Source organism: Nannobrachium achirus, assembly GCF_963921795.1.
Source record: "Nannobrachium achirus genome assembly, chromosome: 21".
Taxonomy (NCBI): Eukaryota; Metazoa; Chordata; class Actinopteri; order Myctophiformes; family Myctophidae; genus Nannobrachium; species Nannobrachium achirus.
Genome location: NC_137828.1, coordinates 23,872,511 through 23,899,047, shown reverse-complemented (window position 1 = coordinate 23,899,047; position 26,537 = coordinate 23,872,511). Strand labels below are relative to the sequence as shown.

At 42.1% G+C, this 26,537-nt stretch overlaps 2 protein-coding genes across 2 annotated transcripts; one reads left to right on the top strand and one right to left on the bottom strand.

Moving 5' to 3' along the window:
* Positions 1–4,425: 4,425 nt before the first annotated feature.
* On the top strand, positions 4,426–11,698 carry ptchd3a (patched domain containing 3a; the record flags this gene model as incomplete). The annotated part of the gene is made up of 4 exons (XM_080751691.1): positions 4,426–5,166; positions 6,757–6,878; positions 7,712–7,857; positions 9,741–11,698. The coding sequence occupies 4 exons, from the start codon at positions 4,426–4,428 to the stop codon at positions 11,696–11,698; spliced, it is 2,967 nt and encodes a 988-aa protein (XP_080607817.1).
* Positions 11,699–16,000: 4,302 nt separating this feature from the next.
* Positions 16,001–25,614, bottom strand: pks1 (polyketide synthase 1; the record flags this gene model as incomplete). The annotated part of the gene is made up of 6 exons (XM_080751690.1): positions 16,001–21,502; positions 21,671–21,852; positions 22,510–22,713; positions 23,870–24,030; positions 24,865–25,018; positions 25,554–25,614. 6 exons carry the CDS (start codon positions 25,612–25,614, stop codon positions 16,001–16,003), a joined length of 6,264 nt encoding a protein of 2,087 aa, XP_080607816.1.
* Between the last annotated feature and the right edge of the window lie 923 nt (positions 25,615–26,537).

Genomic DNA, 26,537 nt, shown 5'->3' with positions numbered 1-26,537 from the left:
ACTTCAGCCCATAGCTTCAGCCCTATTTCAACTTTGGCTAATTGCTTGGAGATCTGCTATTTCCTGTTTTGAATACATTCTAGACGTCTGATAACTTGAAACAGGACATTCTTCATATTGAGTACTTTTGGTACTTTAATTATATTTTGATGCCTATATCTTTGTAAGAAAAGTACATTTTGATTACTGGACTTTTACTTGTAACAGTAATTCTACATTGCAGTATTGACACTTTTACTTAAATACAACATTTTAGTACTTTTCCCACCACTACCATGTGCGGTGAAATGAAACATACAGTAAGGTAAATTAAACTGACAGATTCTTATCAGTGGATGTGGTTTATTACAGGCGTCATGGTAGATTGGCATCATTCTTACAATGTAAGAATGATGCTAGGGTCACACTCCTCTATTCATACCGCACAAACAAAGCAAACGCCATGCTGTAAACCAAGGGTCTTCAACAGTGGGTCCGGGAGCCCTAGGGGGTCCTCAGAGTTACTACAGGGGGTCCTCCAAATCCTTGTGTGATAGAAACTTTTTTCCTCCTTTTTTATATCAACCACTTGAACCCTAACGTCCATATTCTGAGAACTTTAGCCAAGAAAAATCAGATCTACAAGCTCCCAACGCCTCACGCTGCGAGGCGTTGTGAGCTTGTAGATTGGCTATTTTCGGCAAAGAGGTTTAGTGTAGAGGGGAAAAGGTCAAGTTTACTAAGTGTTGACGGTTCAAGTGGTTAAATATCTGAAAACACAAATTGACATCAGTCAAAAATACACTGATGATTGGGCTGTCAAACGATGAAACTATATGGAATCTACGAAAAGGTAGGTCCCTGCTTCATCTTTCTCTCAGCTAAGGGGTCCTTGGCCTGAAAACGTTGAAGACCTCTGCTGTAAACCCCCCCTGACTAAACTATGTCAACTCATTTCGATACATTACATGATGTAGAGAATGCTTTCAAGTCTGCGCATGACCTTATTATTACAGTCTGGTTTTGTGTTCTTATCTTTTATTCTCTTTTATTATGTTTATTGCACACTTTTCATTCTTCTTTAGTGCCTGCACAATGTTTTTTTTTGTATATTTGAAGCTTGCACTGCTTACTTAACGTGGTTTTAATAGGTGCTTTACAAATAAATTGTACTATTAATATTTAAGTGTATTATTATTAATTCATACAACTGCACTCTGTCAAGGTGCCAACTTGCGCCTACGCTCAAGCAGGCCACACATGGTCTACTTGTGCGCAAGCAGAGCATATATATATATATATATATATATATATATATATATATATATATATATATATATATTGGTGGGGGGGGGGGGAGTAATAATAATACTACAGCCTACTACAAAAGAATACCAAGACTAGATTAACAGGAGAATTATTAACAAATAATGCAACTGTGTAATATAACCAAATGCATTTTTTGTGAATGAGAGGCCCCACTGTTTCGTGGGAAATTATTGATGCTTAACCTGCTCTGTTTATTGGAGACAAGCACAAGTTGCAATGAATGAGCTAGGAAACCACATCACGTTGCTAAAAGACCATAATTAGTCCTTCAACTCCAGTTGACCATCATAATTGAATCACATACTTTGTTGCTATGAATGTGGTCTTTCTCATTAACGTGCTCTTTGTTGTTGGAGGCATACTTGGCAGGCCTAGATTTTTGCTTCTTTCCATGACAACCATTGCTCAGTCACGAAGGCCAACACATTGAAGATGCGCTCCAACCGTGAGTATGGCTAAAACTGCTATTTTGATAAATGAATAAAAATGTATTGATTGATTGAAGACTTTATTAGAAGTTTGCATAGGAAAGGGTACAGTTTCAAGGTCAACTAATAGTAGATCCAAGAAAGCCTTTCGGCTTATTTACATAGGAAACCTTTTTATATGTCATGAATGACAGACAGATAGAACACAGTACTATGCAGAGGATATCATCAAATATAGATCTACATTAATAAATATGCTATGCTACTATATTTATTCAAATATATGCATTTGAAGAGAAAGTGTTGGCCAGCATGCTACCTATGCCTATATTTAGTTCAAGAAATGTCTCCAGTGTGAGTCACTACAGATGCTATGATTATCAGTGGTGTAAGTACATTTACTCAAGTACTGTTCTTAAAGGAGTAGTTCACCCCCAAAATGACTTTTTTTCCATTGATTACTCATGCCATGGAGAGTAAAGTTCAATACTAAGACAAAAATGTGATAACAAAAAATGTACCCCCATTCGTTCCGGATGGTGACCCGTTTCGAAACAGGTCCCCATCCGGAATCAATGGGGGTAAATTTACTCGAATCAAATTTTTGTCTTAGGAATGTGACAAAAACCCAAAAATATTATTGAACTACTCATGGCATGAGTAATCAATAGAAAAAAAGGCATTTTGGGGGTGAACTACTCTTTTAAGTACTTATTTTGTACTACTTAGTTACTAGTTACTTTGTAGATTTGAATTAGGCCTATTACTATAAAACATATAGCCTAGGCCCTAGGCTTCACATGAACCACTTCAGCCATATTCGAAAGTAGACTATTTCAAAATAGCCGATCTTCAAGCTCAGATTGCATGCATTGTGAGCTTGTAGAGCTGCTTATTTTCAAAAGTGTTTTTATACATTTTAAAACTTGTGAAATGTAACAATCTTCATGACTTGAGTGCTTTATAGGCCTATATTCTGATGTGAATACTTTGTAGGCCTACTTTTACTAGCCTATACATTTTGATTACTTTTACTTAACAGAGTGTTTCTAGCAGGGCAGGAATTTCAGGGAGGCCATGAAGGCCATGGCCGTCGTTGCCCCTTAAGGCCCTATCAGAGTACAGTCTGCAGTGATAAGTCATCACCGTGGTGTAGTTTTCTAGCTATCACCTTGGCTTTGTAATACATTTTTAGGTGACAGCTAGAAAACTACACCGCGGTGATGACTTACCACGGCAGACTGTACTCTGATAGGGCCTTTAGTTTGGCCTTGTGCCCCCAAAAAAAAAGAAAAAATGGCAAGCCCTGAGGCCACAGCTAGTGGCCTCAATGCCCCAGCAGCTGACTGTAGGCCTACTACTTTCTCTTCTGTCTTTTCAATATGTAGACACCAGTGTCTCTTTCTTGTCATGTAGACACCAGTGACCCGTGTCTTTTGTTGAGTCCCTATTTTTAAACCAATATTCAGTATCTTTGATTTGTGCTGGGCTGAGCATGGATCCGATTGTAAATACCAATTTATTTATTTCACAGCAGATAGTCTACATATTACATTTAAAATCAATCCTTAACCCTTAAATTCAATTAATTATTTCAATGGACTAAAATATTGTTTTATTTGATGGCCTTCCTGCCCTGGCATTTGGCCTTTGTGCCCTAAACAAATGGATAACACCAAAGCCAAAGGCCAAGTGGCCTTGCCTCTATAACGACGAAATTCCAGGCCTGGTTTCTAGGCTACATTGCAGTAGGCCCCTTTTCCACTGGCCCAACTCCACACCATTCCACACCACACCGCCCACTTGTGTGAGGTTTTCCACTACAAGGTCCTGGGTAGAGTGGTGTGAAAGTGGTGCTAAACGGGGTACTAAAAAGTATCCACTCTAGAGTAGGTCTGAGCTAGGCCACACAGGGCCAAACACATCATAATGACTGATCACTCACTGGGTTTTCATTTAGACCACCAGGATATAGTTGTAATACATGATAATAGATTCTATTGTGTTATAACCACTATTATAATCTATTATAGTATATTATAATTATCATAGTAATACATTAATACTTTATAATGAATTATAATCGCAGTTATAATCCATTATAGTGCATTATAATTAGGATAGTTGTAATACAAATTTATTATGTATTATAATCACAGTTAAAAGGGTCAATTTGTTTCTTACCGATAGAGGTATTTTGTGTAATGGAAAATGTAGATATTTTTATGTGGTGTGGTGTGGTGTGGTGTGGTGTGGTGTGGTGTAGTGTGGTGCTGGTGCTAAAACTGCAGTCGAAAAGGGGCTTTAAGCAACTTGTAGTAAAGCAGTAAAGACATCTTGTAGGCTACTTTTTCCACATCCAGGTGGCCACTTTCACTAGGGTGGTCGCTCTAGGCCCTAGGGAGTTTTAACACTAGGCTACTTTACACGAGGCGGGTGCGTCAGAAAATGTTAATACCCGTATGCATTTATGAGGCCTATTCAAGCCTCTTAAGAAAATAAAGTTTCCTTCTGAAGAGATGTTTTGACCATAGGCCTTATTATATAAATATATCTATGATATTGATATAGACTTATTATTACTAGGCTTAGAACATCAATATCGACGTAAAGCCTTAATTGATGTGGGACAAAATAGGGTAATCAACTTCTAATAATAAGCTTGGGATCTTATTTTCTCCTCTCCAAAATGCCGGTGGTGAACATGGCCTGGCGCCGGACAGACTGCGTGGAGAGGCCGTTCTCCGTCGCGTACCAGCGGTTCGGCCGCTTCGTGGGCAGCCACCCGTGGTGGTTCTTCATCTCGCCCATACTGATCTCCGCCTGCCTCGCCGGCGGCTTCGCCTTCATGTGGGACCGCTGGGCCAACGACATCGAGGAGCAGTTCACGCCGACCAACGGACCGGCCAAGCTGGAGAGGCTGTTCGTGCGGGAGAACTTCCCACCGAACAACTCCGTGTTCTCCATCCAGAGGCTCTACACGGACGGGGTTTACGCGTCCTTCATAGCCGTGTCCAAATCGGCCAACATCTTTACGGACGCGGCTCTCCAAGAGATATTAAGTTTGGACGAAAGGATCCGCTCAATAAACGTCACGTTGGGACACGAGAGGCTGACGTTTGACGCGCTGTGCGCGAGGAAGTACAACAAGTGCATCCCCAACAAGATCGTGGACGTGATCAAGCACTACGGGACGGCTCGGATCGGAGGCGCCGTGGAGCTGACCTTCCCGTTTTTCCGCTTCGGGTTCTCCTACGTGTTTCTGGGCTACTCTGTCGGCGGGGTGAACGCCAGCGCCACGGTCGTCAGGAGCGCCAAGGCGCTGCGGCTCTTCTACTTTCTGCAGGAGTTCAACCGCTCCGTGACGGACCTGTGGCTCAACGAGTTCCTCAGGGTTTTCCCCACGAATCTCTCCACGCAATTCATAAAGGTAAAGATACAGGTTATTATTTTAGCCTGCTGAACGAATGCAAGGCAAAGACATAATCTAGCTTCTTGAAATCTGAAGTTTATGACAAAATAATTAACATTTCCAACAAAAAAATCATGATAAATAACATGATATGACAACTATAACATGACAACACATAACATCGTGTTGGGAGTCGAGAGAGAGAGAGAGAGAGAGAGAGAGACAGAGAGGGAGGGAGAGAGAGAGAGAGAGAGAGAGAGAGAGAGAGAGAGAGAGAGAGTGTGTGTGTGTGTGTGTGTGTGTGTGTGTGTGTGTGTGTGTGTGTGTGTGTGTGTGTGTGTGTGTGTGTGTGTGTGAGAGAGAGAGAGAGAGTGCGTGCGCGTGTGAATAGGCCTACATGCGTCAGTCAGAAAGAGAGAGAGAGAGCGAGAGAGCGTCATGTTTGGAAGGTGGTGAAAGAACTCCATGGCTACTATTATCATTGAGCTTTTGCAAGCTAATCAAATATTCTGCAACACGTGATGCACATGGCTCATTGAGAAGTATAAAGCCTTACATAGTACATTAGGGTCATTTCATTGCCCAGTCTGGCGGTCAGCCATAGACTGGCTCATTCAGATAAGCCTATATAGGGTTTCTGTCATCTAACCTGTGGGCTATTCATTTTCGTCATGGTATTCATTCTCAAATGTATATACCACACTAAAAACAATAAGTATCCTGTGATTTCTAGAGGTTTGCCTTTAAGTAAGTATAGCTTTAAGCAGCACATTTAAGCAGCAGCTTTCCACTTTCCTCAGCAAATGCTGACATTTTTACCATTTTTCTAATAGAGCCTGCCTGCTTGCTAAGGGGAATTTGGGATACATTGATTTTTGACCATCAGGTAAAACATTGTGTCCGATTCTGTGTATAAGTGAGACATGAACTTTGACACAATCTAAATGTCTCGATAGAAGAACAGGGAGACAAAATACAACCAACCCACCCAATTGTATACATTATATTGTATTTACATACTCTACCATAGGCCTACATATTGTACAAAATAAACCCCACCAAATTACTTTCCCCCCCCCCCGATTACTCACCCCATATAGACTTGAATTGATATTTTTTTAAATTTTTGTCGCCTTCCTAAGCCAATCATTTGAGGAGACTGAGACTTTGTGTCTCCATATATAGGGAACAAAGCAGGCTATTTTGTGTCTCCATAGGTAGCCACTGCTGGTCATCAAATTATTGGCTTCAAAAACAAATAAATATCCACAAATTCAAGTCTCCATTCAATTGAAAAAACAAAAGTCATTTTGGGTGTGAACTATCCAGTGGTGTGATATGGATTTTAGAAGTGTGGGTCCTCTCAATTCATGACGTCATGCGCGCACGCTGTTTTTATTGTTAATTAGGGTGTGCATGAGGCGCGCGTGCGTGCAAAAAAATAAGTGTGGGCTCGCCGAGCCCATGGCATCTCACCCCTGGAACTATCCCTTTAAGCCCAATTTTCATGAAAAAAAATAAGGTCACAATGCACTGCATCACACGCTTGTAGATCTGCTATTTATGAAAAAAAAATGAATGTAGTTAAATGTGCCTCTCCTTTGACAGGTCACTCACGCTACATCACTCTCCAGACAGGTGGAATTCGAGGGAGTGTCGAGGGATGTCTTTCCCCTTTTTTGCATCACCTATGTCATTGCTGTAGTATTTTCCATTGTGTCTGCTTTAAGGTATGTATGATCATGTTACCCAAAGAAGCTTTATCATGACACTCACACTATCATTCCATTTATAATCCCATCGTTGTCGTTTAGAAGCTCACAATAGTCACAATTGCATTTATCGTGAAATTGTCCTCCGCCATTTTGTTGAGCTGCAAATTCGGTTCCACTTAAACCCTCTATACTTGATAAAACGGCCCTGCACATTTGGTATATGTTCATATTTCACTCTGCACAAATCGCTTTGCCAAAAATACCTGGTCTAGCTAGGCTTGTGCAGGATCCCCCCAGAATAGGGATGCTCGGGGTTGAAGTGGTTAACAAAAAAATCATTTAAAGTTTTGAGCATATTTTATTTTGCCACAATAATGGTGACGTCTTGTCATTTTCATATTGTTCCTAGGGCTGTCACGATTATGACATTTTACATGACGATTAATTGTCACTCAAATAATTGCGATTAACGATTTAATTGTGTTTTTGTCGTTACATTTCTGTTTGGCTTTTAGGCTTTGAAGTTGCACATGGCAGATATGACACATGACCTAAATATACAAAGAAATTACTGACATATTTGACAACTTTATACTTAAAAAAGAACATTGATAGTGGGAATAGCCGATCTACAAGCTCACAAGGCGTCGCAACATGTTGTGAGCTTGTAGATCTGCTATTTCCACAATTTTTTACTTTAAAAAAAATAATATGAACATGGAAACGATTATGACGATTATGAAAAATAATCGCGATTATGTCAAATAATTGCGATTAGACGATTATGTAATAATTGCGACAGCTCTAATTGTCCCGTCTCCTAATAGCATTCACCCTTTTCTTCACAGGTTTGATTGTGTTAGAAACAAGGTATGGGTGGCTATGTTTGGGGTCCTCTCTGCTGGACTGGCTGTGTTGTCATCCTTTGGCATGATGCTCTACATTGGCGTGCCTTTCGTCATGACCGTGGCTAACTCACCGTTCTTGATATTGGGTAAGGGTAGAATTTGCTGTCACTGAATTAAAGATGCATTCATGATGGTCCCTGAATGTGTTCCGTACAGGTTTGATTGATTGATTGAGTATTTTATTAGACAAAAGTGGAGAACATTACAAGTATAGTCAATACATTAAAGAATGTAGTACAGTACAAGTACAGTTAAGCACCCTGCCTAAAAGGAACATCACAAATAAGTCTTTTTACGTTCTTTTTTACATCGCAAGTCCTAGGTCCTAGGTGCACGTGGATGAATGTGTCTGTGGCAAGACTTGTCCTTGGCAATAATTCTTTCAGTTTTATATAACATAATTTATATATTTTATATAATTTATAAGACCCAACCAGTTGAAAGCTGAAACAAGAGAGACCATATACTGTCCATATACCGTATATAGATATATATACTGTATGGGCATTCCCATATATGGGCTTAATATTGATTCCCATATATGGACATAAAAGGGACAATGACAGAATTAATTTGCAAGTGTGGTTGCCGTGACAACTCTTACAAAGATTACTGACATTAACGAAGTACAGCCCCCCAAAAATATATTTTTAGAACCAATTTTATTTTCGGTTCGGTTCGGGGAGTCACAAAATCTCGGCAGCACCGAACAGCCAAATTAATGTTGGTAGTACCCAATGTAGTATTAATTATTATGGAAATAAATAACTAATCACTGTGATTCTTTAGCAAAAACATGGACATTATATTTCATCACATATGGACAAACCCACACCTTGACATGAACACAGAGATTACACACATTTATTGATAGACCAATAGAAATACAATGATTACACATTGCATTGCAAAACAATACCGATACCGATTATTTGCATTGTAAAACGATACAATACGATACAAGGCCAATTTTGCTGTTTGCTTATCGATATAGTAGATCGTTGCAAATTAAAATAGATTTTTCGATTTAGTTACTATATTGTTAGTACACCCCTATGGAGTAGGCATCGATCGGCCCTTAGTCATTACAGGAATAGCTTTAACGTTGTCACACAGATATACAAGCTCACAGCGAGCTTGTAGATCTGCTGTTCTTGAAAAATCTTTGAATATTTCAAATCCTTCTAAGGTTTTTAAAAAAAACCTATGTTTCTATGTCAGTGGTGCTCAAACTGTTTCATGTGAAGAATCCCCAAATGATATGTATTTGACCACGGACCCCCATCTCAAAATATTTAGTTCCAGGGACCCCCCCAGAATCAAAATTTGATTTACAAATGTTCGCTTAAAAAAATACATATATTCAAAGATTTTGCACACATTTTCACGACTTTTCAAAAATAGAAGATCTACAAGTGCCGCGCTGTGAGCTTGTATATCTGCTATTTTTCAATAGCTAAAGTATCAAATAATTAAAGAGGTGGTGCCATAGTTTTGTACTTTTTCTGGTTTTCATGTGGTTGACAGTATTTCATTGGACCCCCTGGTGTGGTTGTTATGAGCAATTATGTATTCCCTTTGTATTTTGGGTTTCTTCCTCGAGGCCGCCACCTTGTGGGTCAAAAGTGCCGATCCAAAAACACAGATAGAGTGACATCATATAATCATCCCCCCCCCCCTTTTACCATTCACCCAACACTGTGGGTGTGGCTAACTTCAGCTGGGTTGCCACCCACCATGACAACCAGGCAGTTACTTACAGAACTGGTGGGTTTGGCCACATAAAAACCTAATTTTAACTTTTAAATATTCCTCCTAGTATAATCATAATACCTGATAATCATGTTTTTTTTTTTTTTGGGGGGGGGGGGGCACTTCATCTTTAAGGACCCTTCACCTTGGGCCCTAGTAACTCCCCCCCTTGTGAGTGACACCCCTGGATATGCTGTCTCTTTCCGGTCTCCCACAGGCATTGGAGTGGACGACATGTTCATACTGCTGTCGTGCTGGCAGCAGACCAACGTCCACGACAAGGTGGAGGACAGACTGGCCAACACCTACAAGGAGGCGGCCATCTCCATCACCATCACCACACTGACGGACGTGCTGGCCTTCTACATCGGCCTGATGACGCCCTTCCGCTCTGTGCAGTCCTTCTGCCTGTACTCCAGCACGGCCATCTTGTTCTGCTACCTGTACAGCATCACCTTCTTCGGGGCCTTCCTGGTTCTGAACGGCAGGCGGGAGAACTCCAACAAGCACTGGCTGACCTTCAAGGAGGTGCCCCGCGACTGTCCGGTCGGCCGCTCCAAGTGGTACGGCCGTTGCTGCGTGGGAGGGGCGTACGACCGGCAGTCGGGGGCAGAGGAAATGCAGCCTATGAAGCATTTCTTTAAAAAGTACTACGGGCCTTTCCTTACCAGGCCCTGGACTAAAGTGTGCGTCATCCTGCTGTACGCCGCGTATTTGATCATCAGTGTTTATGGGTGCTTCCATATCCAGGAGGGGATAGATATCCGCAACTTGGCGGTGGACAATTCTTATGTGGTGAGCTACACTAATGACGAGAAGGCGTACTTCTACGAATATGGCCCAAATATTATGGTCATCGTGAGGGGGAAATTCCCTTATTGGGACGAGAAGAACAGATCCGACCTGGAATCTTGCATGGAGGACTTCAAAAGCCTGCCCTTCATCGAGAAGGACATATTTACTTCCTGGCTCAAATCGTACAAATTCTACGGATATCACACCAATCTCAATTTGAGTGTTGAAAACGTCTTTAAGAAAAATCTGGGGTATTTTCTGAAATTCTACTCTGACTTCCAGCAAGACGTGAACTTCACCAATAATTCGATCCACGCGTCGCGATTCTTCATTCAGACGGTCAATATTTCCACTCCTCTGGATGAAATGAACATGTTGAATAAACTTCGGGATACTGCGAAGAGATGCCCCGTACCCTTACTGGTCTACCACCCTGTATTCATTTACTACGATCAGTATAATGTGATTGTGAGCAGCACCATTCAGAACATTGGAATTACCTCTGTCGTCATGTTATTCATTTCCCTCCTGTTGATTCCCAACCCCCTCTGCTCACTGTGGGTGACTTTCTCCATAGGTTCTGTCATCATTGGAGTTACCGGTTTCATGGCGCTGTGGAATGTCAATCTAGACGTCATATCCATGATCATTCTCGTCGTGTGCATCGGATTCTCTGTGGATTTCTCCGCGCACATTTCCTACGCCTTTGTTTCGAGCCAAAAGCCAACTGCCAATGAGAAGGCTGTGGAAGCGTTGTTCCTCCTGGGTTATCCCATAGTCCAAGGAGCTTTGTCCACCATACTGGGCGTGGTCGTGCTCTCCGCGTCAGGGAACTACATTTTCCGAACCTTTTTCAAAATAATGTTCCTGGTCATCCTCTTCGGACTGTTCCACGGTATCACCTTCATCCCGGTCTTCCTCACCTTCTTTGACATTTGTAGCGAAAACTCGAGCAACCTCGGCGCCAATGACAAAACAAAACCCGAAGACCAAGCCATGGGCAACTGCCAACCAAAGATCAGGCACGACACATTCGACGACCAGGAGAAACAGATCTATGACAATCACACGTTTCTGTCAGACAATCGGCCGTGCCGCCAAAGCCAGACCGGTGCGTCCGTCTGGACTCTAACTGGCAACTCTGACATCACCAATCACACCCAGACTGTGTGTTTGGCCAGTACCGTCCCCATGTTCATGGTTGAGAGTCAAACCTACGAAGTTCACATGCTCACGCCTCACATTAGAAATAGCCAGTCAACGGTCATCGTGAACCAAAAACTGGAATTGAGTGAAAATGGCAGGGTGGTTAACAGCCAACCAATGAGTCAAGAGAATAATATTCCTGTAGTCAACTGCTCAAATGTCGGGACTCTGTGATATCCATGTCATATTGTAATAATTGTACGTATATCCCATTGTTTATATGTGGTTTCATAAATGTAAATTGGTAACAGTTGTATTTTATGGAATCAAACAATTTCACAGCTATTTCTGTTGGCATTCAATACTTACTAATTCAAAAATGAACCTAAGGTACCCTATTTTAAAATACAATTTACCATACAATACAATTTACCATACTTGTCTATACAAGTATAGTATTCATTTTATGTTTACACGGTATTTAACTATGGTAGTTTAATTTTCACTGACAACAGGTGTACTTGATGTTCATGTTTTATTTAAAAATACAATCAAAGGCATTACTGATATTAGAACCTGTCAAATGTGTTAACCAGCTGCGTAATGAATAATCTGTGCAAGATCAAATTATGTTCCTGTATATTGGTAAATGTAAGGCAATCACATAAAATCTATCAAGAGAATATTCCTTTTATTGATATAGGAGACACCAATGTACTCTTGTTGGGTAAGTACAGATTATTTTCACCTTCCATCTGTAGTGTTGAATTGAATAATAATGGATATTATGAAATGATAGTATTAACACATCTGGTGCCAACCCCGAGTTTCCCGAGTTTGAAAAGGTACCACCCCTGTGCCAACCCCGATCGAGTTTCCCCGAGTTTGGGCCGTTTTTGATTTTTCAAAGATTTCTTTTTTCAAAAATGTTTTTTTGCACCTCCAGAAATGTATTAGGCATGATCGCGATCGCGAAATTGCATGTTTAACCCCCATACCAACCTATTCTTTCAAAAATGGCAGCCATGTTTGTTTACATCTGAAGAAAACATAATGGCTCCTAAATCATGAATGCCTGAACGGATTTCCAAGCGGATTTTTTTGTTTGAAAGCTGTACCACTCTTAAAAATGTTGGGTCAAATGTTCAACCCTTTTGCTGGGTTGACACTGTTGGGTCAAAGGTTGGGTCAGTTTGACCAAACATTGGATTAAAAATACTTAAAATTAGTAAACCATCTGTTGGGCTATGGATGGCCCGCCCACATCATCAGATAAAATGCATTGAGTTCATAACCCAAGTGTTGGTATAGGCTTTTGAATTCGAGTTTACCCAACACATGGTTCACTGCATTGCACCAACTTGGGTTAAAATAGACCCGCCCTCTCTGTCTATCAACACATTGGTTTGTGAATTGCACCACTATTGGGTTAAACTAAGTGGGTGGGCAGTTACCCAGCATGCAACTGTGCTCCCATACAGATATTTTGTACAAACTTTTCCATTATTTTATGGTTTTAGATAGAGAAAACAACATTGTATTGTAGATGATCGCAGTGGATGTAGCCCAGTCATAATCCCTAATTAAAAAATATATAAAAAACATAGTTGCTTACAGAAACAGAAACCATGACTAAGATGGTCCAGACTGACACATACAAACAGGTTTGCTGTTCTTTTAATGTGAAGCACCACAGAATCCGTTGTGTTCAAAGTTGTGATATATTGCCACGATTAAATGCATAATTTACTCCGCATGCATTCTTCCTTGAGTAGATTAAGCATGAAAAATGTCATTGAAGAAAATGTTGTAAAAAAAAAAAAATAGATTTAATGTGAATGAGCGTACAATCCCAACAACAAGGTCACTTTTAAGCCATTTTTGGGTGTTAGATTCCAACCCATCAGCAGTATCACATTAACCCAACAGCAAAGTCACTTTCAACCCATTACTTGGTTGTACAATCCCAACCCAACATGCTGGGTCACAGCCTTAACCCAACCCTGTTGGTCTGCAATAACCCATGTTGGGCTGGTCCAAAACAGTGTTACGTGTTGGGTTACATAAATAACCAACTTGGGTTGTTTTTGACCCAACAATTTTAAGAGCACACACGTGGTGCATCATCTAGGCATGGGCGTGCACGATCCGTGCACTATATATTACATGGAAGTCTATGGAGACCATGGCATCGCGGGACATTGAAGAGAAAAAATCATTGCAACAAAAGTGTTAGAGAGGGGTAACAGAATAACTATTCAGCCTATTGTTTGGTGTATTACCACAATGCACCATAGGGTGCCACTGTGGCAACATATAAATGGTCTATATATTGGCATTCCATTTCATGTTCCTCCATTGTAGATAAATTCATTAATTTATAAGTCCAAACATTGGTATACATAGAATGGTGTTTAAAAATATTTTATTCAGAGTCAACATTCATAATTATTCGAAATAATTAATATATAGAAAAATAATAGGGAAAAAAAAGAGTACTTTACAGACCAAGGTACAGAAGGGCAACAAAATAACAATTAAGAGATGAAACAACAAAGTGAAGTCAGGAGATAAAATAATGTTAATTTTAACAAATAACAATAGTTAGGCCAAAATAGGCCTAACTATGAAAAGGACTTGATGTATGTGACCTGGTATACTTAGCAGTTAAGCAGCTGAATTCTGTACCAGACAGAGACGGGATCATTGCTTTTTTTTTGCTGACCCCAGTGTATAGGGAATTACAATAGTCCAAACGTGATGAAAAGAAACCCACAGATTAAAGCTCTCAGTCGCCACAAATTCTGTCATTTGGGTTCAATAGAGGCCAGCACGTCTTCTATGGAAGGATGTTGCACACCGAAAATAGCACATCGACAAGCTCACAGCGACAAGCTTGTAGAAAATAGCCGTTCTACAAGCTCACAACACGTCACAGTGTGTTGTGAGCTTGTTGAACGGCTATTTTAGTATTTGAAGTGGTCAAACTATGTCCGGAAGAATCTCCGGAAGAATCTTCCATGATTATGAATGGTCTCAGAAATGTCATAAAAGCGAAGGTTAAAGCCTAAAATCGGGTCGGCTCTGTGTAGAACAGCAGCAACATAGGTTCAGAATGATACCTGAACATCACTGCATTATCAGTCATGAGATATCATTTTGCTTTCTTCCGTGGAAAGCATGAATGACCCTTTCAAGTTCTGTAATCGTCAGGAAAGATTGAATTCTGTCTATGTTGCTCAGCTGGAGGCGTTGATTGATTGAATACTCTATTAGTAAAAACGTGGTACAGTAAGACTAATGTGGCTAAAAGGATCATACAAAGAAAATGTCCTGGGGACTTGTTTCCTTTGTGGTCCTATGTATTCCATTCATCAACATAGCATAAAAAAATAACACAATAAGACATCAAAAAAATCAAAAAATTAAATAAAATACATGTACAAAGGAGAAAGGGAAAAACAGCTGCAGTGACTGTCCCCTCCTTTCTATGGGAAGTTGCCTTTACTTCCCCTTGTGTTCCCCCGATAAAGTAGATGGTTTTTCAGGTCAGTTTTGAAAGAAACCATGATTCACATGGAAGGTGTCAGGGCATTCCACATTTTGGTGGCAGAGCATTATGTTTGTTCTATATTTGGGTAATACCAGATTATTGTCGCTCCCTCTAGTATTGTGGCTGTGGGTGTCACTCACTTTGGAGTAGATAATAACATTATTGAACAGGACTTGTTATTTGAGCATTGTGGGAAAGGGTCAAAAATAAAATATGCCCTGCTTACAGGCCACATGAGTAACGCTATAAGCTACCGACTGGAAGGAGTGGGTGGAATTTGAGGGATATGAGGGGTTTTGAAACTTGACCAAATGGTTGAACTCAATGGACTTATTAGCCCTATTCACGGCCCGCCCACTCAGCATCCTGGTGCTGAAGTCACGCTTTGAAGGGGAAACCCTACTAAAAGCCCATAGAGTTAACACAGAAATCACAAATTTAATGCAATTTCCGATTGCATTATTTGCTCTACTGGCAACCACACTAATTATGTACAGTATGTTAATGTACGGTGACTATTTCCTATACTTGATTTTGTAGCCTACTCAGCTGAAGTTGAGTCCTGATGTTCTTTGTAGTGGCTATAAGTATATTTTGTGACATTGTCTGCTGAATGTCTGAATTCCCAAAAAGAAAAATGTAGAAAACATAATTATTACTTCATTGCTATTACAGAGCAATTCATGCTGATCAAAGGAATAGGCTATAGAAATAACACAATATAAGGGCCAAATATCTGTAAATATGTGTGTTTTATATGTCATATGTCATGAGAACAGTTTCTTTGGAGTGTACATCCTAGTAGTCCAAATGCAAGTGCATCAGAGTCAAAACCAGAGTCATAATCCAAAAGAACAGAAAAAAACGTCAGTCTTCTTGCGGAAACCACAATAAAATATAATCCAAATGCATTTCTATGCAACCTCCAAATGTGTTTTAAACATTATGCAACGTTACAAATATCTCAGTTTTTATCTTTTTTTTTATCTTTCATCACTATCCTCCTCTAGTATGTTCACCAATGTGTTTATTGTGCTGCTGGGGTCCATTATCCTAACCAGAGGAATATTAACGCCTGTCTCCTGAAAGATCTGGTTCTGTAAAGTCATGGCCAGCATCGAGTCAATGCCCAGGGCATAGAGAGCCGAGTCACCATCGCCCATCTCATCGATGCTGACGTTGCTTACATCACTGACCATCTTTCTCACACTGTCGCACACCGAACCCTGATGCTGAACCTTGGGTTCAGCCGTCGCGTCGTCTCTCAGTTCCGTCTCCACCAAAGCCGACAGTCGTTCCCTGAGGGAGACGTTCTGCGAAAGCACATGCTTGTGCAGATTTCGGAAGTTGAACTTGCATATGACCTGCTGCGGGTTGTCTATCAGCAGACACTTTTCCAGAGTCTCGTGAACCTCATGCACGTCCATGGTCATCATCCCCCTCACCTCCAGGAACCTCTGGAAGTGAGCTTTGTTCAGCAAGAGACCGAGGTTTAGAGGGCCCCAGTTTATGGCCTGCCCGGCGAGGCCGAGGTTTCTCCGGTAGTGGCAGAACGCGTCGAGGAAGGAGTTAGCTGCCGCGTAGTTACACTGCGACACGTTACCGATGACGGAGGAAATGGACGAGTAGCAAACAAAGAAATCGAGTTTGTTGTGCAACGTTGCAAAATGGAGATTTAGCGCCCCGCTCACTTTCGGTCGCAACACAGTTTGGAAGAGGGATTGGTCAAGCGTGTCAATTAATGCATCCTGTAGTACCGCTGCACTGTGAAACACTCCTTTGATTGGACAAGAGGCGAACCTTCGTCCGATCGTGGTGATTGCCTCTCCCACTTGCCCTGACACGGAAACGTCACACTGCAGATTTAAGATCGCCACCCCACATCGTCTTTGGAGCGCTTCCATCTCAGCCTGCATTTCTGCAGACAGAGTACTTCTGGATAGTGTTGCGATGCAACCTCCACCGCGATGAGCGATAAACTTAACAGTTTCAAGCCCCAACCCGGAGAGCCCTCCGGTCACAATGTAGACACACCTCTGCTTAAAGAGTTGTCTTGGCCTCGTGAGCACAGGGATACAAGACCCTTTGCAATCAGAGCCTTCGTGGTCTAGAACTACTTGTTGCAGAGTGTTTGCTGTAAAGTAGGACTCCGTTTTCACATTGGTCTGATACTCTTCTGTGACTTGTGATTGAAACAAATGCCTTTTCAGAGGCAGTGACGTCGTGTCCAAACTCAACGCCTTTAGCCAACAGGAAATCTTTGCACTCTGTGCCTTTAGACTGACTCTCTGAAAAACAGTGGACACGTTAATTTGGTAGATGTGTATGTGTTCACTGTCATTTTCAACTATATTCACTGGGATCGAGGATGATATTTGATTGTTGCACACAAATATGACATGCCTCTCCGGACTGCCATGCTCCATTATCCCCTGCCAGGATAGGTCAAATGGTGGCAAGAAAACAAAGGTAGAACACCGCTCAATGGTCAGGAGTTCCCTTTGGAAACATTGCCGAGAGATAACGTTCCACCCTGACCGGTTTGCTGTCAGAGCTAAGACCTTAAGTAGACCAGAGGCAGGAGATGACGAGATAATAGCCAACTTCCCGTGTTGTTTTAGCCGAGGTAACATCCTCTGCAAGATCTCCCATGCCAACACAAAGTAAGACATACAAGAAATCTCTCTCAGAATTGGGAGACTCTTTGTGTTGTAGCATGCTGCTTCTGGAACTGTAATCCTTGAAGCTGCAGCTACGGGGTAACAACAAACAACATGGTCTCCTACCGCCAGTTTGTGGACATCTTCGCCGACAGCCGTGATGACGCCACTAAAATCTAAAGCCAGAAGTCTGTGATTGTGTGAAGAGTGCTTGTTCCAGTAAAATGTCTCGCCAAAGTTCAGATGCGAAACACTGACTGGAAAATAATCCGACGAATGCACACATATATTCATTAGGTGAATCTCAACGGACTCGCCTTGGACTAAATGTCCTTGTGCTTCACAATGCACGGCGGACACGTTGGCCAATCTATAAGGATCAGCAGTTTGTAGGAGAAAGTCCTTTTCATACACAGCAGGGCTGTCCCCCTCATGAAGTGAGTCTTTTAAGGGGGTACGTGCGATGGTTGTTGACCAGGCCTGGCCCTTGCGAATCAAGACCTGTTGGTGCTTGCAGCTGTTTATCACGGACGCCAACATCTGAATGTCTTCGCCGGTCACAGAGGCAAGGTCAATCAACTGAAAAGAGAGGCCTGCTATCTCTGCTGCACAGGCTCTCGTCATACCAGACAACACGAAGCCAGGACTGATGTGGTCCACAACCTTCTCGGTGGATCTGTAGGTTATGACCCGGAGAGTGCAGGGGTGCTTGCGCTGTTTCAGGGCTACAACCACTTGGCGAAACAGCTCGCAGCATCTAACCAACAATTCCAGTGCCCTCTCAGACGATAGATGACCGAGATCCTGAACACCCCAGATGAACAGCATCTCCTCTAGATCGGGGTTAATGCGAAGCAATTCATTTAGCAATTCCTGAAGTTCGCCCGACAGCCAGTTGTCTCTGTTCATAATAACAGGTGATTCTGGGTGTACGTGCGATCTGAGTGCTTTAGCAATTCCAAAATCATCCTCGAAAACGATGGCCTTTATCTGGGAAATCGCGTCAGTCGTACGGTTGATTGAGATGTTTTCATTGTGAAAGAAAAGTGACTGGTAAGCATTTGAGCGATGGCCCAAGAATGTGATTCTCACTTGTTTTAGCTCCACAAGCACATGCCCGTCTTTGGAGGAAAAGCATCCGCACACATCAAGGAAGTCTGGAGTCTCTTGAGTAGCTCTCATGTACATGACCATTTCCGCCTGTAGCGCTCCTGTCACGGCTACACAACCTATCGCTGAGGGGAAGCCCTGCCTGGCTGTTAGCTGTCTGCTAGCTACCACAGCTGTCATTTGCAGGAAATAGTCCAAAACCACAGGATGGAGGAAGTACTCGTGAAGCTGGCACAGAATCTCACCAGGAACTTTGACTACTGTTACAGCTTCCTTGAATTCATGCCCAACATGCACGTCGCCGAGCTGTCTAAAGACGGGACCATATTCGAATCCTCCTTGATGAAGAATTTCGTACACCTTGTTCTTATCGATGACCGATTTGCACCTCTGCGTGATGACGTCAAGGGAAATAGTGTGTTCTTCTACCGACGGCTGGGAGTTTGTGTACCTACACGTGCCGAATGCATGTGTTGCTGAGGAAGACTGTACCTTGAACATAGTCTCGTTCTCTGCATGCTCCAGTTGGACTTTCATCTGATGAACGTTTGATCTAAGTGTAAACACACTGTGAAAGGTTACACTCAGTTGGAGCGAGGAAACGGGCACCTTTGGTGTTAAACTCAACATCACCGCAGCATAAGCTAGTTCAACATACAGCGCCCCTGGAGCAATGGCAACACCATTGTTCTTGTGGTCCCAGAGATAGGGAGCAGTCTCTATTGAGAGAATGCATTTGTGCTCTTTATGGTCATGTTTTGTTTGCGAAATCAGTGGATGGTGAGTGGAAACACTTGGTGTGTTTCCTTTTGTCTCAGCTTTAAAGTTCACCACTTTCCTCTGGTTATCAAACTGATAGATTGGAAACACAGATGGAAGGGTCTCGCACCCGCTATAGACGTGATGCCAATCTACCTGAATGCCTAGTTCAAAAAGTTTTGCAACCGTAGACAACATTGCGTTGTAATCATTCTCCGGCTGCACCGAAGTGAGAACTATGGTGTCGTTTCCCAAAGTCTCAAGGATGTTTCTTTGCAGAGCTCTACGGGGACCGATCTCCACAAAGACCATGTTCCTTCGTGTCTGTTTATCTTCGATGGCAGCTCTTAGTGTTTTCTCAAATAAAACAGGCTCTCTGATATTCTTTGCCCAATACCTGCCCGTGCTGAAGTCACCGATTGAATATTTATCTCCGGTCACCGTCGAATAAAGCTCACACTCCACGTCATTGACTGGCAGTGGGCCAATGCTTTCCGCAATTTCACAGAGTATGGGATCCATCATGTGGCTGTGGTACGCGGCCGGCACATCTAAGATACGGAGGAGCAGGTTTTTATCTGTAAATGTGTCGCTCAGCTTATGGTGGATCGCGTCTATCGCGTCTGCGTCGCCTGACAGAGTGCAGGACTGAGGGCTGTTGAAAGCCGCCAAGCAAACCTTCCCAGAGAAAACGGGAAGTACTTGCAAGACCTTTGCCACAGCCACATTACTGACTACAAGCATCTTGCCTCCTGTGACCTTGCTTTGGAGGGTACTGCGGTAGTAGATCACCTTCACCGCATCCGCAAGAGACAAGAGGCCGGAACAGTGAGCAGCAGCAACCTCACCGACAGAGTGCCCTAGAACGGCATCAGGTTTGACACCCCAGTGCTTCAGGAGACTGGCAATGCCAACTTGAATCGCGAAGAGAAGAGGCTGGACAACATCGGGCTTAGTGTGATCATCGTTGTCGTAGCCATCTGCAATTTTCTGCACAATGCTGGTGCCTCTGTAACTCCGGAAGAGGTTCTCGACCTCTCTGACCTTTTCTCGGAACACGGGCGCCTCTCTCAGAAGCTGCTTGCACATACCCCTGTAGGTAACACCGTTGCCACAAAACACCAAGGCTAATCGGACGTCTGACCTGGTCGGCTCTGCCTTTTTGTTCGACGCGGATGCCAGCCGACTTTCTAAATCTGAGACGGAAGACGTTAAGAAGGCTTTCCTATGCTTGTGTTTGTAATGGCTCCTCCCGCATGCCGAGGTATATGCTATAGCTTGAATGTCAGCATCTCTATCTTCGCTTAGCCTCTGGCGAGTGTCTGTAACGGACAAGGACAAGGACTTCTCTGAGGCTGCAGAAATTACAAAGACCTTTGGACAGCCCTGGGGCACCATTTTCGGAACAACATTTTGCCTGTATTCTTTTACTACCACGTGTGCATTTGTGCCACCAAACCCAAAGCTATTAACCCCCACCACCTTCTTCTCCTGTGACCCACTTGTCTCCCATTTCTCACATTTGGTGGGGATACGTATGTTCAGGGCTTTGGCATCTATACTGGCACTGTGTTCTGAGTAGAACAACGTTGGAGCAATGGTTTCATGCTTCATCATTAACAGTACCTTAATGAGCCCTGCCACCCCAGCTGCAGATTCTGTGTGTCCAATGTTGCTCTTCACAGAGCCGATGCGGAGTGTCTCTGAATCTGGAGGCCTGGCTTTGGTGATGACGTTTGAGATGCTGCCAGCCTCTGTTGGGTCTCCAACTGGGGTTCCAGTCCCATGTGCCTCTATGTACTGGACATTCTGGAGGTCAGACTCTGAGTAGACGCGGCGCAGCAGCTCCTCTTGTTGAACCATGGAGGGTTTGGTGATCGGAGTAACCGAGCGGCCATCTTGGTTGACTGCCGTTTTGCTGACAATCCCCCAGATTTTGTTGTGGTCTCTCACAGCCTTTACAAAAGAACGTCATAGCATTATTAACATGGCAATCCAGATATAAAAGTATAGAACTTACTTTCCAACTAATAAAAAAGTATGACTTATTTCAGAAACTTGTGTTCAGAGTGGTCTCATAAAGCTATTTTCATACTGTAGACAAGATATGGTTTTGTGACATACATGTTTCAGTGGTTTAAGCAGAACAATCCCACATCCCTCTCCTCTGCCGTAGCCATCAGCTGTGCTGGAGAAAGGCTTACTGGTTCCATCAGTTGAGATCATCTTTGCCTTGCTGAGAGCGACAAACACTCGTGGCTCCATGATACAGCTGACTCCCCCACACAGAGCCATCTCACAGTCTCCTGAATGAAGCATGTAGTAGAAGGAAAGTAACCAAGTACATTTAAGTAGTTTTACTTCTACTCCACTACATCTCAAATGCAAATATTGTGCTTTTTTTCCTCAAGAATCAGAATCATCTTTATTGTCAAATCAAAGGTTTACAGGTGTAAAACCAGTGTGTGATTTTTTTCTTTGTGCAACAAGCTCCATCATTTGATAAAAAAATAATTTACTTTGTGGATTTTGATTATTATTACAAAACCGCTGGCAATTTGAAAATATACGATAGCTCACAACGGGTCATTTTGCAGCATGTTGTGAGCTTGCAGATCTGCTATTTTCAAAAATGTTGTATACATTTAAAAGCTTGTGAAAGGGACATTCTGCACAATGAGTAGTTTTACTTTTGATTCTTTGAGGACATTTTGATGCCAATACTTTTGTACTTAAGTAAATGTTGAATACCAAACTTTGAACTATTTCTCTAATAGTGTATTGATACTTTTACGTTTACTAAAAATGTGAGTACCCTCGTTCTTCCATAACCGGAAGCAAAACATTGTGAAACAAAGTAACAGACCCTCAAGCACACAATGCGTATCCTGGTCTGAATTCTTCATTGGATAATGTTGTGGACATTCATTTATGCGGGGAAAAGGAGCTGAACAACCACTTACTTTGCTTCATAGCCTGGCAGGCTGAATGCAGAGCCACAAGAGACGAGGAGCAGGCGCTGTCGATGGCCAAGGAAGGGCCGGTGAGGTTGAAGGTGAAGGATATCCTGTTGGCAGCCACGCTCATAGCCGTCCCCGTGCCATGGTAGTGGCTTATCCTGCTGGGACTGTGGCTGAGGATGCTCTCATAATCCCTGTTCATCAGACCTGCAACAATTCAAAGCCAAGGACCCCTTAGTTGAGAGAGAGATGAAGCAGGGACCCCCACAACCTTTTCATAGATTACATATAGTTTCATCGTTTGACAGCAGCACGATCATCAGTGTATTTTGGATTCCTGTCAAATTGTGTTTTCAGATATTTAACCACTTGAACTGTCAATACTTAATGAACTTGACCTTTCACTCTGTACGTCTGCTCTTTTTCTCCTTTACACCAAACCTCTTTGCCAAAAATAGCCGATCTACAAGCTCACAACGCCTCGCAGTGCGAGGCGTTGTGACCTTGTAGATCTGCTATTTTTGGCTAAAGTTCTCAGAATAAGGACGCTAGGGTTCAAGTGGTTAATATAAAAAAAAAGGAGAAAAGGTTTCTATCACAATGAAGGACCCCCCTGTAGTAACTCTGAGGACCCCCCTAGGGGTCCTACACCATCATATATCATCCCAAATAAGAAATTAGCCCTGCAGCAAGCTATAAAACACAAACTTACTTATGTATAACCTATACAAAACCTTGAAATTGAAAGTTTGAGAACCACTGATCTAGGAATAAATAAGAATTCCATTGATAATTGTTAAAGTGCAGTTACAAGTTAGTAAAATTACAATGTAAATAGTACAGTAAGAGTATAAAACAGTCGTGCAACATTAACAGAAGCAATCAAAATATAGCCCCATTTCCACTGTAGGGCCCACCCAGAACTAGAACCAGAACTTTCCAGAACCAAGAACTTTCAAGAACCTGTGAAGTTCCGGGACCAAGTTCCGCTTACGTTTCCATATAACCAGACCTAACCGGGAAGGTCCCAAAAATGGTTCCCAGAACTCAAATTCAGTTCTACCTCAGGAACAGGACCGAAAAAAGGTTCTAGGAACCTCGTCTAAAACCGTGCAGTGCGCAATTGAAATAAAACCAGTACCAAAAAAATAGGTTCAGGTTCCTGAAAGTTCTGGTTCCACCTTGCGAGGAAAACCTTGCGAGGAAAGGGGGCTTATGACTGTAAATGAAATATCGTGATAAATTACGTGGTATCAGAATGGACTGACATACTCGCCGATACCAGCATTTTAGGCACTATCGGCAGCTTCTCTGATAGAGGTATCTGTATCAGAACTCTAGTCTACCTGACAGAGATGGTTACCTATGTAAACCCCGGTCCGCGTTCCACTGACTGCCTCCATAGCAACGCCTGCATCTTCTAAGGCTCTGTATGTGCACTGTAGCAGGAGCTTCTGCTGGGGATCCATGACATCAGCCTCAGCCTCGGGGATGCCAAAGAATCTGTGATCAAACTCATTGAACCTGAGGGGGTAGATATATCCTTCATTAACCCATTAAAACCGGCAAAGCATCCGTGTCATTTTAGATTTTAGCTACATAGCAACATGCGTTAACACAAGCTGGCAGTGTGGCACAAACATTTTTTTTTTTTTTTTTTTAAATCTTGACATTGTTTTCAGGCCAAGGACCCCTTAGTTGAGAGAGAGATGAAGCAGGGACCCCCACAACCTGTTCATAGATTCCATATAGTTTGATTGGTTGACAGCACAATCATCAGTGTATTTTGGATTCATGTCAATTTGTGTTTTCAGATATTTAACCACTTGAACTGTCAATACTTAATAAACTTGACCTTTCACTCTGTACTTGGTCTGCTCTTTTTCCCCTCTAACCCAAAGCTCTTTGCCAAAAATAACCGATCTACAAGCTCACAAGTAGATCTGCTATTTTTGGCTAAAGTTCTCAGAATATGGACACTAGGGTTCAAGTGGTTAACATAAAAAAGGAGAAAGAAGAAAGTTTCTATCACTCAAAGATTTGGAGGACCCCCTGTAGTAACTCTGGGGACCCCCTAGGGGTCCCGGACCACCTGTTGAAGACCCCTGATTTAGAACATGTAAACACAATTCTTCTCTTCTGGGGGTCCCTGGCACAAAACATTTTCAGAAGGGGATCCGTGGCCAAATGTTTATCAATTTGGGGGTCCTTAATTGGCACAAACGTTTGAGTACCGGTACTACTGATTTAGAAGGCATTTGTAGAATCTGCCACAGGTCAAGTATCCTTTCTTGTTACATTAGGTAGAGAGAATGTACTGCTGTCACTTTAATTTCAATACCGTGTCTGGAAACGTACCCATTTATGAGAGCAGCTTTGGTTGTCTGAGTCTTCCCAGGTTTACTGTCATCAGGATCATACCAGTATGCACTGTCAAACCTTTCTTCTGGGATGTCAGCAACACAGTTCCTCCCCTCCGACAGAACCTTCCAGAAATTGTCCAGCCCCTCGCCTATTAGGAGTGGTGGAAAAAGTACTCAAGTTCGTTTTTTTTTATAAAGTAAAAGCATCAATAGGCCTACTGCACTGTAGAAATACTCTGTTAAAGAAAGGTCCAGGATTCAAAATGTACTTGAATAAAAGTACAAAAGTATTGGTATCAAAATGTACTTAAAGTACCAAAAGTAGAACTACTAATTATTCAGAATGTCCCATTTCACAAGATCTACACAAGCGCATTGGGAGCTTGTAGATCAGCTATTATAAAAATGGCTGGTAACTAATGTTTTCAAATAACTGTAGTGGAGTAAAAGTATATTTTCCTCTGAGATGTAGTGGAGTAGAAGTAAAAGTACAGAACATTGGAAACAGTCCAGTAAAGCAAAAATACCTCAAAACAGTACTTGAGTAAATGTACTAGTTAGTTACACCACTGGCTAATAGCAAACACTCAAACAGCCTTATTATTAACAAAATAAATGAATAAACACTATAAGGAAATATAATTAAACGTTAAAATATCCTGGAAGGGATTATTCTTACAGTACCTCCTGGGAAATTGCATCCAATCCCAACAATGGCTATGTCTTCTTCTTCTGTGACCTCCATGATCTATCTGGTTTACAGTTTCTTGCAGTCATTCTCAAACATGCCAGAATTCCCCAAGAGACAGAGGCTATAAGCCATTTTGCAATGATGCTCAACTTGCTGATTTTGTTCTCAACTGAAGACCTCCATCTCCATTGCCTTTTATAAACACAGTGTCTTGAATCAAAGCAAAGGGAACAATAGACTGGCTTGTTAGACCAGTTGACTGTTACAGACTGCTTCATTTGTAACCAATTACACTAATTACAGGTTAAGATGGTGATCCATAGCAGTGGTTCCCAATCTTTTTTAGCTCAAGACCCAAAACTGAAATTAGACGTCTGCCCGGGGCCCAAACTAGTGAACATGGCAGATCTACAAGCTCACAGTGAGCTACAGTACATATGTATTTGCTTGCCCACATTACACTATAAAAAGGTTCTGCTACTGTAAATCAGTGGTTCTGAACCTTTTCAGGCTGCAACCCCCCAAAATAATCATATTTGAACTGGGGACCCCCAACCCCGACAAGCACTTGGAATGTAGGAGTTGAGGCATTACATTTAGCTTGAATCGGTTCCACAGATAATATATATTGTATGAAAATAGCCGATCCACAAGCTCACAATGCCTTGTACTGTAGATCGTCTATTTATCCAATCTTTGCCTCTTATATGACAATTAAATTTGGCTAATGTTTGAACAGTTTTTATAGTCGGCTATAGCTTGCTGATTACTTTTGATGCAGCAATGGTTCCATTTCTTTTTTCTGTTTTGAGGTATTAAAAAGGTCTTAAAAGTCCTTACATCGTCACTTGTAACCGTCATCTGGGGACATCCCAAAATCATATGCAGACCCCACTGGGGGTCCCGAGTCCAAACCCACAGGTTGATCATCACTGTGCTAGATGAATGCACAGGAAATGTAGCTTTCATATCAAGTC